The 14,689-nt window shown below is 48.8% G+C and overlaps 2 protein-coding genes across 8 annotated transcripts in view; one reads left to right on the top strand and one right to left on the bottom strand.

Annotated features, from left to right (window-relative positions):
• Positions 1-3,570, bottom strand: part of LOC147027209 (tyrosine-protein phosphatase non-receptor type 13-like) — a 284,017-nt gene extending 280,447 nt beyond the window's left edge. For 2 of the 4 annotated variants that reach the window (XM_085883445.1, XM_085883443.1), the window contains exon 1: positions 3,131-3,288. The gene's annotated coding sequence lies outside the window, so the exon portion shown is untranslated. Of the gene's footprint in view, positions 1-3,130; positions 3,289-3,432 lie in introns of those variants that run through there. The other 2 variants (XM_085883442.1, XM_085883444.1) reach the window with 2 other exon arrangements.
• A 263-nt stretch (positions 3,571-3,833) lies between these two features.
• The window catches only part of LOC147027208 (mitogen-activated protein kinase 8-like), a 92,188-nt gene continuing 81,332 nt past the window's right edge, over positions 3,834-14,689 (top strand). The window contains exons 1-2 of one of the 4 annotated variants that reach the window (XM_085883437.1): positions 3,834-3,984; positions 4,114-4,224. Coding sequence is in view for 3 of the 4 variants with exons in the window: in XM_085883438.1 (XP_085739564.1) it covers positions 4,950-5,002 (53 nt within the window). In the remaining variant the exon portion in view is untranslated. The other 3 variants (XM_085883439.1, XM_085883440.1, XM_085883438.1) reach the window with 3 other exon arrangements.

The following is a 14,689-nucleotide window of genomic DNA, read 5'->3' as shown; positions in this document are numbered from 1 at the left end:
TGGTATAGGTAAATTTTTTACTTCAAACCCCCAAGATGTCTACCAAGAGGAAATTATCTTCTACTCCTCAACCTGCCAAGAAGGAAAGAAAGGCCATTGATCTCGCCACGAAAATGCAGGTGATGAAACAGTATGAAGGAGGAAAGAAAGTGAATGCGATCGCACGTGATCTTAAGTTATCACACTCTACTGTGTCGACGACTTTGAAAGACAAAGAAAGGATTCGTGAAGCTGTGAAAGGTTCCACACCCATGTGATCGACAGTTATAATGACGCAACGGACCGGGCCCATCCACGAAATGGAGAAATTGCACATCGTAAACCAATGTATGTTTTTGCAAATATTAAACCAATTGTACTCTAGTAGTGCAGTGTTTGACTTGAACAAAGAAAATGTTAATAAAAATATGACTTACAGATGATTATTATATCATTATACAGTATAATATACATACGGTAATTTTTGCATAGGCCGAAACACTATAAATAAAGGTAAAAATAAAGGTTGGCCAACTTACGACCAAATCGACTTAAGACTGGTCAGTCGACGACTTACTGTATACGCCAAGTTTCGATGAAAACTGTCGGCTGTGAAACAAAAAAGTCCACAAGAAGAAGATGAAGAACAACAACGTGAGTAAGAATTAGAGATCCTTCATGAGGATCTAAAAATAAAAATGAATATTTTCATGCATTTGATTTATTTTGAAATACAGGTGGCAAATCTGCATGGCTATAGTTTGCACATTATATTTATATCCACTTCTCTATAATTGTAATATAACAACTGAATAGATAAGATGACCAGCCATACCTAAATTTCAATTCTGTGCCAATTCGATTCCTCATTTATTCAATCCCAAACTGCATGGCGAAAAAAAACTTAAAAGCATATATATATATATATATATATATATATATATATATATATATATATATATATATATTCTGTCATTTTTCTCCTCGAAATGACTGAAATACGGAAATAGCTTTAAAATCTATTTCAAAGCTACTTTTGTTATGTACATTATTTTTACGTATAAATTTGCTGCAAAACTATTTGCCACAAAATCATCTTTCAAAAAAATATAAATAAAATAGCTTAAACAACCAAATAAAAATCTATTTCAATTTTACTATTTTTGTTCCAAAACTGGCTTTTTTTTTTTTTAATCATATGGAGAAAATTTTTTATGCATTTTTCCCCTTTTTTTGTTCAAAAACTGCCTATTTAAAATGTATTTTTTCTGCAATTTTTTTTGCTCCAAAACTATTTTAAATATACTTTTGTTTTTCTCCATTTTTGGTTCCAAAATTGGGGATTTAAAATGAATTTTTCTATTGTTTTTCTTCCCTTTTTTCTGTGACTAAAAACTGAATAAAATATATTTGTCTCCTTTTTTTATTCCAAAACTGGCTATTTAAAATATATTTTTATGTTTTTTTTTATGTTCCAAATCTGGATATTTAAAATATATATCTTAATCGTGGAAGAAAACAAAATTTTGCACATATTTTCACCCCATTTTTTTCCTCTTATAAAAATTTTGACTCGGGATCCATATTATTATTATTATTATTATACAGGACTCAATGGCTTGACACATCCTAAATATATATTAATAAATGATAATGATATGAACGATTTGGAATGATAATTCCATATTATTATTATACAGTACTCCATGTATATACAAATCCCATATTGTACTGCACTGTATAACGCATGCCATATTAGACTTTTTGCTGTGCTTTGTCCTTTGTCCATGAATATGCTACCGTTGCTACCAATGTGTTTCTTAATTTGATCATGTCTTTTTAATCTACATTATCAGCTGAGAAAAAAAAAAAAAACCTTTCTTTTGTTAAATAAATATATGTTTTCCTCTCCAAAGTTTTGGATGTTTTTTTTTTAATAAAAATTAATTTACTGCACAATACCTTCTTTACACTGTTTTGGTGTGTAGTACTTTACATCTGCTATTTACAACATTAAACTGCAATTAACCTTTAATCTTTTTCCAACTACCAATATGTAAGCCTGGTGTTGGCTTAGTGGTTAGGGTGGCGGCTTGGGATCCCTGGATCCTGAGTTCAAGCCCCGTTGGCTGCTGAATTAACACCAGGGGGTTGACTCAGCCTGTCATCCATCTGAGGTCGGCGAAGTGAATACCAGTGTACTGGTCCCGGTGTATGCCCCGGTTAGAATAGGTGTACCATATCCCTGTGTGTCGTAAGAGGCGACCAGGGTTGGCGTCAGGAAGGGCATCCGGCCATAAAAAACATTGCCTCAAGAAAAAGCCTAACCCCTGCACAGCAGGGAAAAATGGCTGTAAAAACGGTCATTCAACTACCAATATGTCTGTGTAGTGTTGAAACATCAGTTTGGTTTATGACAGATTCAAAATCAAATGATTTAATCCAGACCTACATTGGAAAACCAAGATGTTGAGCATCAGGCAAGAGGACATGAGACGGGGGATTGTTTTATCTCCTGACGTTTCTTGAACAAGAGAACTTTGCTCACTTCTTTACGGTACCTGTGTACCCGTTGGCTCTGTTTGACATGGACTGCGTCGTGTTGACAAAATGTTGGAGGTGAAGCTGCGGTATTAAAGGCACACCCAAGACCAAACAAACAAAAATGGCGAATACACTTAGCAAGTATTAGAGTTCAATGGCATCTTGCCAAGAAAACTTCCTCAAAACATCCACACCCAATGGAATGATAATTCCAACAACTGTAAAGCCTGCTTGCCACAACTCCGACCCCCAACAAATCTTCCCTCCCATTTGTGGCTTCCAAAAATAATAATAATAATAATAATAATAATAATAATAAATCACCAACAGGTTTAAATAAAGCCATTTGAATGAATCGTTGGTGTCCTCGAGAATCCAAAGCAAGGTGCGTTCCGTCGACCGTGCAAGGTGTGCTCACTGCACGTGTTTCATACCAACACCATGTATGTGAAACCTGCCAAGATGTGCCCGATCCCATCATGACCCGGGAGAACGAAACGCCTGCTTTGACAACTTGTCCGGGCACGCGGGAACCAAAGAGTTGCTCCCGGCAAAGCTCAGTGGTAACCATGAATCCGGCGAGACGTGCACAACCCAACTCACTCACCTGCGCTCGCCCCTTCGCTCAGCCGTGTAATACGAGAGCCATGCACGGGGTGTGTGCGCTCGTCGCGTGCACAGGTGAACGCAGGTGAACGCGCACGGATCGCGCTACCTCCCTCTGAGCGAAGTCCACCTCACCTATTACCCAACGAAACCACCACCACCACCACCACCACTAACTACCCTCAAAAGGCGGTTCTGTCCGACTCAGTTTGCCCCGCCTGGATGTTTAACGACTGAAGTATGACAGCGAGTCGCTCCGACCTAAATGCATAAGACAGGGGTGGGGGGGGTTCCAGAACTCACCACGCTCATCCAATCGTCACTATGTGGATTTTTCTTTCATCAGAGTAGAATAACAATCCGTTTTGATGTCACAGGAGTAAAAGGGATTGGGACGAGACGTCGTTTCATTTCCAAGCAAAGGGAAACGTGAGCTGTGGGGGGAGGAGCAACGCGAGCCGGGGGAGGAGCCACGCGAGCCGGGGGAGGAGCCACGCGAGCCGGGGGAGGAGCCACGCGAACCGGGGGGGGAGGAGCCACGCGAACCATTCGGGGGGGAGGAGCAACGCTTTGGATTGCACTGTCTCCGGATTGGCTGTTATGCATTTCTTCTTGGTATTATTAAACTTACCGAAAATTTTGCACTGTCCATGGATTTAAAGAAACGTCCCGTTTTTGAAAATTAAAATGATATTGTTTATGTTAAATCTTGTCGTCATTTACCATGACGTCGTGACGTCATTCCACCGCGCGCTACTCGCGTCAGCTGATGCGGTTCCGCGGAGAAGCGCCAAAGGAGTGACAGCGAGTACGAAGGGAAGAGAACGGAAGGGAAAGGGAACGAAAGCGGAAACGGTAAGGGGGAAGGACACAGAATGTTCGCGCGAATGAAAAACGCGTTTGATCTCGAGGACGAAAGGAGGTAATTTTGGATTTCAGACATTTTCAAACATTGTTTGTTTGTTTTTTTTGTTTTCTGCAAAGAACCTTGGTCACTCACGCTGGCACAGAGAGCGCGAGTCGCGGAGCCGAGTCCGAGTCCGAGTCCGTGCCCTGTGGTGTTGCTGTGCGCGCGAGCTCCAAGCCCCGGATGTGGTGAGCGCGCGCACTCTCCCCTCGTCCCGCTTTTCCCCCTTTAAGCCCGATCGCCAGAGCAAGGCTCGATGGCGATATGGAATTTCCATTGTGAGGATTTTTCCGACGGATTGATCGCGATGCCCGTCCGTGGTTGCTTCGTGTTTTTGTTCGACGAGGCCGCGCCCGGCCTGACGAGGGCCTCCGTCCCTCCGTCCCTCCGTCCCTCCGTCCCTCCGTCCCTCCGTCGCTCCGTCGCTCCTTCCCTCCGTCGCTCCGTCCCTCCGTCGCTCCGTCCCTCCGTCGCTCCGTTCCTCCGTCCCTCCGTCCCTCCGTCCCTCCGTCCCTCCGTCCCTCCGTCCCTCCGTCCCTCCGTCCCTCCGTCACTCCGTCCCTCCGTCACTCCGTTCCTCCGTCCCTCCGTCGCTCCTTCCCTCCGTCCCTCCGTCGCTCCGTCGCTCCTTCCCTCCGTCCCTCCGTCGCTCCTTCCCTCCGTCCCTCCGTCCCTCCGTCGCTCCTTCCCTCCGTCCCTCCGTCGCTCCGTCGCTCCTTCCCTCCGTCCCTCCGTCCCTCCTTCCCTCCGTCCCTCCGTCCTCCCTGTGTGTAATCCGGTATTTTATATTCCCGTCCTGTTTCTTTCTCAATGGCGCTGCTTGGGATTTCTGGGCAGATTTGATTGATCGTGAAGCTTTCGGTGCGTCCTTCGGGCCTGTCATCGCTCTGTGTTGTTCAGCCATTGTTCTGTCATGTTCTGCTGTTTCTCACCGTCAGAGATCCTCGAAATAAATACAGTACATCGGTAAGTGGTGAAGCGATTGGATCGCAAGGTGTAGTACACGGTGATGTGTCGTGTGAAGTACACGGTGATGTGTCGTGTGTAGTACACGGTGATGTGTTGTGTGTAGTACACGGTGATGTGTTGTGTGTAGTACACGGTGATGTGTCGTGTGTAGTACACGGTGATGTGTCGTGTGTGGTACACGGTGATGTGTCGTGCGTAGTACACGGTGATGTGTCGTGTGTGGTACACGGTGATGTGTCGTGCGTGGTACACGGTGATGTGTCGTGTGTGGTACACGGTGATGTGTCGTGTGTGGTACACGGTGATGTGTCGTGTGTGGTACACGGTGATGTGTCGTGTGTGGTACACGGTGATGTGTCGTGTGTAGTACACGGTGATGTGTCGTGTGTAGTACACGGTGATGTGGTGTTTGTAGTACACGGTGATGTGTCGTGTGTGGTACACGGTGATGTGATGTGTCGTGTGTAGTACACGGTGATGTGTCGTGTGTAGTACACGGTGATGTGATGTGTCGTGTGTCGTACACGGTGATGTGTCGTGTGTCGTACACGGTGATGTGTCGTGCGTAGTACACGGTGATGTGTCGTGTGTAGTACACGGTGATGTGTCGTGTGTAGTACACGGTGATGTGTCGTGTGTAGTACACGGTGATGTGTTGTGTGTAGTACACGGTGAAGTGTTGTGTGTAGTACACGGTGATGTGTCGTGTGTAGTACACGGTGATGTGTCGTGTGTGGTACACGGTGATGTGTCGTGCGTAGTACACGGTGATGTGTCGTGTGTGGTACACGGTGATGTGTCGTGTGTGGTACACGGTGATGTGTCGTGTGTGGTACACGGTGATGTGTCGTGCGTGGTACACGGTGATGTGTCGTGCGTGGTACACGGTGATGTGTCGTGCGTAGTACACGGTGATGTGTCGTGTGTAGTACACGGTGATGTGTCGTGCGTGGTACACGGTGATGTGTCGTGCGTAGTACACGGTGATGTGTCGTGCGTGGTACACGGTGATGTGTCGTGTGTAGTTCACGGTGATGTGTCGTGTGTAGTACACGGTGATGTGTCGTGCGTGGTACACGGTGATGTGTCGTGCGTAGTACACGGTGATGTGTCGTGCGTAGTACACGGTGATGTGTCGTGCGTAGTACACGGTGATGTGTCGTGCGTAGTACACGGTGATGTGTCGTGTGTAGTACACGGTGATGTGTCGTGTGTAGTACACGGTGATGTGTCGTGTGTAGTACACGGTGATGTGGTGTTTGTAGTACACGGTGATGTCGTGTGTGGTACACGGTGATGTGATGTGTCGTGTGTCGTACACGGTGATGTGTCGTGTGTCGTACACGGTGATGTGTCGTGTGTAGTACACGGTGATGTGTCGTGTGTAGTACACGGTGATGTGTCGTGTGTAGTACACGATGATGTCGTGTGTGGTACACGGTGATGTGATGTGTCGTGTGTCGTACACGGTGATGTGTCGTGTGTAGTATACGGTGATGTGTCGTGTGTAGTACACGGTGATGTGTCGTGTGTAGTACACGATGATGTCGTGTGTGGTACACGGTGATGTGTCGTGTGTGTGGTACACGGTGATGTGTCGTGTGTGGTACACGGTGATGTGTCGTGTGTGGTACACGGTGATGTGTCATGTGTGGTACACGGTGATGTGTCATGTGTGGTACACGGTGATGTGTCGTGTGTGGTACACGGTGATGTGTCGTGTGTGGTACACGGTGATGTGTCGTGTGTGGTACACGGTGATGTGTCGTGTGTGGTACACGGTGATGTGTCGTGTGTGGTACACGGTGATGTGTCGTGTGTAGTACACGATGATGTATCGTGTGAGGTACACGGTGATGTGTCGTGTGTGTGGTGCACGGTGGTGTTGTGTGTTGTGCTGTTGTGGGGCGAGTTTCGGTGGCGAACACGACGACTACGTGGAGCAGTAGAGTCTGCTCCACCGAACACCCGGAATTTATAGTTCGTCACCCCGGATAACTCCGGAGCTGCCGGGTCACTTATCGGACCGAAGATCGCCAATAGGTCGACCACGTGGGATAGGGTTGATTGCCAATTTCAATTTACCTAAATACCCACGTCGTCCAAACTACTGGGGGAATTCACCCTCGGCAGGGTCTGCACGATCCGGGCCGTTACCGAGCCAGATCCGAGCCGTACCCTGAGCGGAGAGTAAAAGATTCCTGCCGGGCCGATTGCACGATCACGGCAACAATGAAGCCTCCTAGTTCCCGTTCACAGCGTGGCAAACCAATGATAGAAACACAGAAACGAGCTGCTACATTCAACAAAAGGGATATTTATTTACAATAGGCAGGGAGGGGAACACAGAACAGCAGAGTTATCCGACTATAAGAAATGCAGTCAATGTACAAGCAAAAGCACTTATGCATTTGCTACTTTAAGAGGGGCCCACACACAGACACACACACACACAGACACAGACACCGACACACACACACACAAATGGAACCGTCGAGTCTTTATTGAAGGCCTCCAGCTTGAGGACAGGTGAGCTAGAGACCAGAGCCTGTGCTTGGACCTGTCCACCTCGTGTGGTCTTCGACGATCGGGCTCGGCGGGACTCGAACCCGCAACATGATGCCGCTCCAAGCACCACGTACCGCGCTCTCCAACCGGCCACGCACCAATCGACCAAGACCAAGGAGAAGATCAGAGGCGACGATGATCCAGCTCGGTGGGACTCGAACCCGCAACACGATGATGATGACCACCACGACGACCACGACCGTTAGAATCGTTCCTCCAAAAACGCTCTCGGTCTGGTGTTCCTTGTATTCCTTTTTCCTCCGGGCCGGAGTGAGCAAATCGCCGCCTGAGTCGCTCTCCACCCTCATTGGACGGGCGTCGTGGGAAAATCGCTCTCTGTGGCCATCTCAACCCCCATTGGCTGGTGTGCCGTGGGAAAATCGCTCTCTGTGGCGTGATTGGACAAGGGGCACGCCCCTGCCTTCCTGGGCAGAGTCCCGGTCTGAGGTGATGGAAATCTCCGCCCACGTACGTGGCCGAACGTACGTGGGCAATGGCGTCGGTGTGTGAAGTGTCGTGAAGGAGGTTTGTTATAAACTAAAATCCGCAGTGCACACATGTAATTCCCGTTCGACGCAGGTAGGGGGCCCTAACTATAAACACACACTTACCGATATAACTGTTCTATAGGGACCTGAATGTTGAGTGCAGTAAGCTTCCAGATCCGTAACACTACATCCTCCCCTTTTTACAGACTCGTCCCGAGTCGTTGAATTTTCGTGTGACCAGTATGTGTAAGTTCTCCCCAAGTACGATTTACCTACGGATCCCTGAGTGCGACATTTTTTCATACATGTCCCAAAATAAAATGACCTAGTGCGCTGCGTAACTAAGCTATCAGACTCACTCGGACAACTTAAATAAATTGCCGGCGCTAACACAAACAACAGGTGGGTTGCAAAATATTTGCAATTTTACCTTATCTATTTACACTAACCATGGCCCAGGACCTGTGATCTCTGGGGAAAAAGGCACAGCAAAGTCAACAGTTTTGTGTGGGTGAGTGCACAGCAGCTGGAGGTCAGTCGTCCTTAGGGCCTACTCAAAAAGGTCCCCCTTGAATATTCGTTGCAGTGAACCTTCTTTTTATTCCTTTCATACCCCCAGCTGCTGGAGGCAACTCACCCTAACATGGCAGGCCATGCGCCGTCCCACAGGCCATTTGAAGTGGCCTTTATGCAGAAGAGGTGGCCAGGCTGCTCAATGCAGTCTCTGGCTCATGGAGATGGACTGGATGCAAAAACAAATGAACATGGGATGATGGGGCTGCCTGCAGGGCAGTCCTTGCAAAACACATTGAAGAGATGGTCCTGGCACACATGGATGGATGGTGACATGGGGCAATGCAAACAGGGTAGCAGGCATGGGGTTATGACAAAGGCAGGCAAACAAGGCGAGGCAAGGCGGACCAGGAAATGCAGCACAACACAGGCCTGCATATGAAGCTGGCCGGCCTCTGATCTCGTTCCGTGAGGTTTGTGGAGGAAGTGCGGTGGTGCCGGCCTAACTTACAGTCTCCCCCCAACCTATCGCCTTTGCCTGTCTTTGTCCATACCCACTCCCTTAATGTGCGACAACAAAACAACCAAATTTAGCCCCTTTTTATTTTATTTTATTATATATATATATTTTTAATTTCTCTCTATAATTTCGTCTCCCTAACCCCCTTTATCATCTTTGTCCAGCTAACCTATCCTGTCCATCTACTCCCAACCCCTAAGTTCCTGTTTTGGAGGGAAATAAGTGAGAGACTAGCGTCCTGTCTCGAGGCGCGACAAAGCCCCAGAATAGCCTCCCACAGATTTCAGCAATCTTACCCAAGGTGGGTCCAGTGGCCCACAGAGTGTGAAGGGATGGATGGTGCGAAGGGGTACATTTCCTAACTATCCCAGCATTTATTAACTTTAAACTACCCCGGGGTTTTTCAGACGCCTGTCACTTTAAACTATTGGTTCTAGAAACCACGATTCCCGTCGCCCGTGTTGGTGTCCCGTTATAAATTTGGGCCTAGCCCTCAAATTTTCACTCTTGCCCTTGCACAATTTCATGGCTGGGCAGCGTGGCTCACATGGCAGGGATTCCCCCTCTGCCGAATCTCAAACTACAGCATCCCTGGGTCTGAGGCTGTCTCCGAGCCTACCTGCTCCCGATGAACACGGGGGGGGGGGGGGAGGGGGGTTGCCCTGCCCAGCATTGCCCCCCTCCGATGCCCACGTGGCATTTTGGTGTCCCGGGTCCCTTTCCGAGGGTCACCCGTGCCCACTACACTATCCCGGTCCCTTGGACCCTTGGCCTACTCTGGCCGACTGTCCGGTGACCGAGGTGCCCTCTACTCTACTCACCTTTCAACAACCACGCTCCCAGCCAGTCCATGGACTCCTGCACCCCTCCAAATGGCTTTCGTGCCTTCATACACCACCAACACAAAACGACCTCCATTTGGTAAATTTAACTAACCCACTAACGAACATTACTCTGACCCCGGGGTCACTTGGGTGGGATTCACTCCTCCCCCTACTCAGTCATTCGCACCATGCATTCCACATTCACTCCATTCACTCCATTCACACATTTGGGCCCGCTGTCCCACATTCATTCATTACACACTTTTCATTTTTCAATTCGCTCCACACTCTACCTATGTTCCCCTAACTCTCTCGTGCTCCCTCGTCTTCCGTTATTTTAATGCACGTTCCATTTAATCTACGTAGCTAAGCTACATCCCCACTCCACATTCCATGTCTGTCCATGTCTCCCAAAATTCATTTCCCATTCTAAATCTAACCTAACATTCCCACTAGCAAGTCCACGGGCCCCATGGAGGACGGCTCATGCCCCCATGAGGCCGGTCTATCTAAGCTAAACCCATCCCGCTAACTAATGCTCCGATGCCCAAACACCGGGCTGTTCACTACATCTGGCGGGGCCTCGTGTACAAGGAGCGCAACTCCAGGACGGCGGTCTGCAGTTCGCACATCCCTTCCTATGGGCGATAATAACGTCCCCTCCGTTCGGGCGATAATAAAAGCGTATCGTCGCCCCACCAATTACAACAAGCGCTCGCTTTTGCAGTGTTCCCCATGTGAACTGCACGCTCGTTAACCGGCTTTCGTGCCGCGCGGATGACGTCACTCGCACCCGGCCCGCTTCTCAAGGTTCGCTTTTCGCACGAAACCCGCAAGGCTTACCGTGATGCCGTCGGGACTCGCTCCGTGCAGCACATCGGCCTCTGTGCACATGCTCACATGGGGCCACATGCTTTCCAAATTCACTCAGTCGTCGCCATTTTAGCCGTCCACGCGATGGTCTCTTCCAAAATGCGGGACGTTCACGTGCCGGCTTCTTGAGTCGCGTTCGCCTAGGCTGCTCCGAAAACGAAGAATGGACCTTGGACGCAACGTTCCGCGGAGCCGGCGCAATTTCCAAAATAAACCCGTCCACCATCTGGGTTGTTCCGCGTACCATTTTCATGCATGCACGCCGTGTTACTCACACCATACTTACCTTCTGGCACACATTTCAACACACACGCACCACTCGTACACTCCACCACACACTCCGGGACAATCACATCGGGGATTCATGTTACCACAAGAAATCCCGGGGTTTCCATACCCCCCAAGCTCCACGTATACCTGTTCACATCACCCACCCGCTCAACCTCGTTCGGCCCGACCAGACCCACCTGGTCGCGATCTGCTTCGAGGGAGCGTATTTTCTCCCTCTGTTCCTTAAGGAGGCCATCCTGATGCTCGCACCGGGTCCCGATGCATTCCCCATGCTCAACCTCATCGTCCCTTTCTAATCCTACGTGTGTGTTCTTTATCTTTGTTTCTCCGTATTTCGTTCACCTTTTCCTGTTCTCCCTCCCGCATCTCTGGTCTCTCTAACCTGCCCACCTCCTTTGTCTCCTGCGTCTCCCTTTGTGTCTCCGTGAATTTTTCTGTCGTTCCCTCGCATTCATTAGTTTCTTCCTTTGTCTCTTATTATCTATGTCTCCGTCCCCTCTTTTAATTTTTCCGTTGTCCCCTCGTGTCTCACCCTACACGTTTCGGTCTCCCCATCAATTATGGTGGCGTCTCTCATCGTCCCGACCTCACCCGTCTACATCGCGGGCCGGACACATTTTGCACTCCTTGTTGGTTCGGTCGCTCCGACACGTGGTGCCGCCATTATGCAATCCATTGTCGCATACTCTCTCCCCATGCTTGCATGCTTGCATCCATTCTGCGCCCATACACATCCATCATTTCATCCATGCGGCGCGCATCCACCGAACACCCGGAATTTATAGGTCGTCACCCCAGATAACTCCGGAGCCGACGGGTCACTTATCGGACCGAAGATCGCCAATAGGTCGACCACGTGGGATAGGGTCGATTGCCAATTTCAATTTACCTAAATACCCACGTCGTCCAAACTACCAGGGGAATTCATTGGGGGCAGGGTCTGCACAATCCGAGCCGGATCCGAGCCGTACCCCGAGCGGAGAGTACCAGATTCCTGCCGGGCCGATTGCACGATTACGGCAACAATGAAGCCTCCTAGTTCCCATTCGCAGCGCGGCAAACCAATGCAAGAAACACAGAAACGAGCTGCTACATTCAACAAAAGGGATATTTATTTACAATAGGCAGGGAGGGGAACACGAAGAGCAGAGTTATCCGACTATAAGAAATGCAGTCAATGTACAAGCAAAAGCACTTATCCAGTTGCTACTTAAAGACGGGCCCACACACAGACACACACACAGAAATGGACCCATCGGGTCTTTATTGAAGGCATCCAGCTCGAGGACAGGTGAACTAGAGACCAGAGCCTGTGCTTGGACCTGCCCACCTCGTGTGATCTTCGACGATCTGGCTCGGCGGGACTGGAACCCGCAACACGATGCCGCTCCAAGCACCAGGTGCCATGCACCAATCAACCAAGACCAAGGAGAGGATCAGAGGCGACGATGATCCAGCTCAGCGGGACTCGAACCCGCAACATGATGATGATCACCATGACGACCACGACCACGACCACGACCCTTAGAATGGGTCCTCCAAAAACACTCTGTCTGGCGTTCCTTATATTCCTTTTTCCTCCAGGGTGAGCAAATCGCCGTCTGAGGCGCTCTCCACCCTCATTGGACGGGGCGTCGTGGGAAAATCACTCTCTGTGGCCGTCTCAACCCCCATTGGCCAGCGTGTCGTGGGAAAATCGCTCTCTGTGGCCATCTCAACCCCCATTGGCCAGCGTGCCGTGGGAAAGTCGCTTTCTGTCGCGTGATTGGACAAGGGGCACGCCCCTGCCTTCCTGGGCGGAGTCCAGGTCTGAGGCGATGGAAATCTCCACCCACGTACGTGGCCGAACGCATGTGGGCAATGGCGTCGGTGTGTGAAGTGTAGTGAAGGAGGTTTGTTTTAAACGAAAATCCGCAGCGCACACATGTAATTCCCGTTAGACACAGGTAGGAGGCCCTAACTATAAACACGTACTTACCGATATAACTGTTCTATAGGGACCTGAATGTTGAGTGCAGTAAGCTTCCAGATCTGTAACAGTACGTGGTGATGTGCTGTGTGTTGTACACGGTGATGTGTTGTGTGTTGTACACGGTGATGTGTTGTGTGTTGTACACGGTGATGTGTGATGTGTTGTGTGTTGTACACGGTGATGTGTTGTGTGTTGTTCATTGTGATATGTTGTGTTTTGTTGTGTTTTTTTTTTATATGTATACATAGTCGGGCTCATTGTAGAGCTCGTACGAGTACACTGAACGGATCAGGATGCAACAGGGCAAAAGGAACACCAGAGTTGAAGGCCAAGACAGAGGGAGGAAGACAAACAATGGGTGTGGGGTCGGGGCAGGTGAGAATGCATGGGGTGGACAAGATGGATACAGAAGGGAACTCTCAGGAGGGAAAACTGGAGATTTGGATTAAGGAAGGTTTGGGGTGGGTGGGGTTAATGAGGGCAGAAAAGATCTTATGTTTGAATTGGGGACAATCTGAGATGATTGTATCTGCAAGCAGGAAGCAATGAGTGGTGGTGAGCAGTGATTCTGGATTTAGGTAGTTTCACGAAAAGTGGGTTGATGGTGGACCATGTATGCTCTTCAGAAACCTGCGGGGGGTGGGGGGGAGGAGGTGCAAACCACAGAAAGAGCAGAGGGTGAAAGGCCATAAAGGAGGCGGTGGAAGACAGAGACACAACCAACTTGTCTACGATGGCGAAGTGATCGGCCCATGTTTGTAATATCTGCGATGATAGTGAAAGACTCTGCTTCATCATGGGAGATCACAATAATCTGAAAGGCCTTGTCTTCCACGGTGTCAAGCTGAGCAGGATGTGAGGCAGGGGAGCCAGCCCAGAGGGGGGAGCAGTACTCCATCAAGCTGTGGATGAAGGCCATGTTGATGGTCAGGAGTTCAGGTTTTCCAAGGAAGGACTTTGTTCGACAAAGGATGTCCAGTCGGAGACTGGCTTTGGAAGCTAACTTTGAAATGTAATTTGCCAGAAAGTTTTTGAAAGAAAGTGAAAGTGAGAGTGTGACATTTGTCAGGATTGAAAGATATATTCCAAGAGTTTGACCAGCGTGTGATTTAAAAAAAAAAAAATTCACTTTTCTTTAAATCATAATCTGAAGAGACGGAAGAGGCTGCACCCTGCCTTTCTGAAGGATGAGGGATGTCATGGCAGAGGGTGGAGTCATCAGTAAATAGATAAAGAGGATTTTCCAGAGATCATTGTTGAAGATCACAAATAGAACAGGACCCAGAACCCTGCCTTGGGGCACTCCAGCCTTGACAGGGAGAGGAGAGGAAAGGATTCCATTGAGTTCCACATGTCAGCTACGAGAGTAGAGGAAGTCAGTAAGCCATATGTGGAGGTTGCTTTGGATGCCATAGGCAGAGAGTTTTGTTAAGGAGAGTAAGGCAGGATGCTAGACTGTAACAAAACTATCAAAAGCATGAGATATATCCAGAGAGATACCCCTGATCTCATGACTGACATTGAGGACCCCCATCCATTGTTGATTGAGTAGAAGCAGCATGTCCAAGTTGGAGTGACCTGGTCTGAAATCAAATTGGTGATCTGAAGTAGAAAAGATCATGCATGGCATGTGTT

Source organism: Eptatretus burgeri, chromosome 5, assembly GCF_056783735.1.
Source record: "Eptatretus burgeri isolate ZD-2024b chromosome 5, Ebu_testis_v1, whole genome shotgun sequence".
NCBI lineage: Eukaryota > Metazoa > Chordata > Myxini > Myxiniformes > Myxinidae > Eptatretus > Eptatretus burgeri.
Note: the sequence above shows the minus strand (reverse complement) of the source record. Positions and strands in the feature narration are given on the sequence as shown.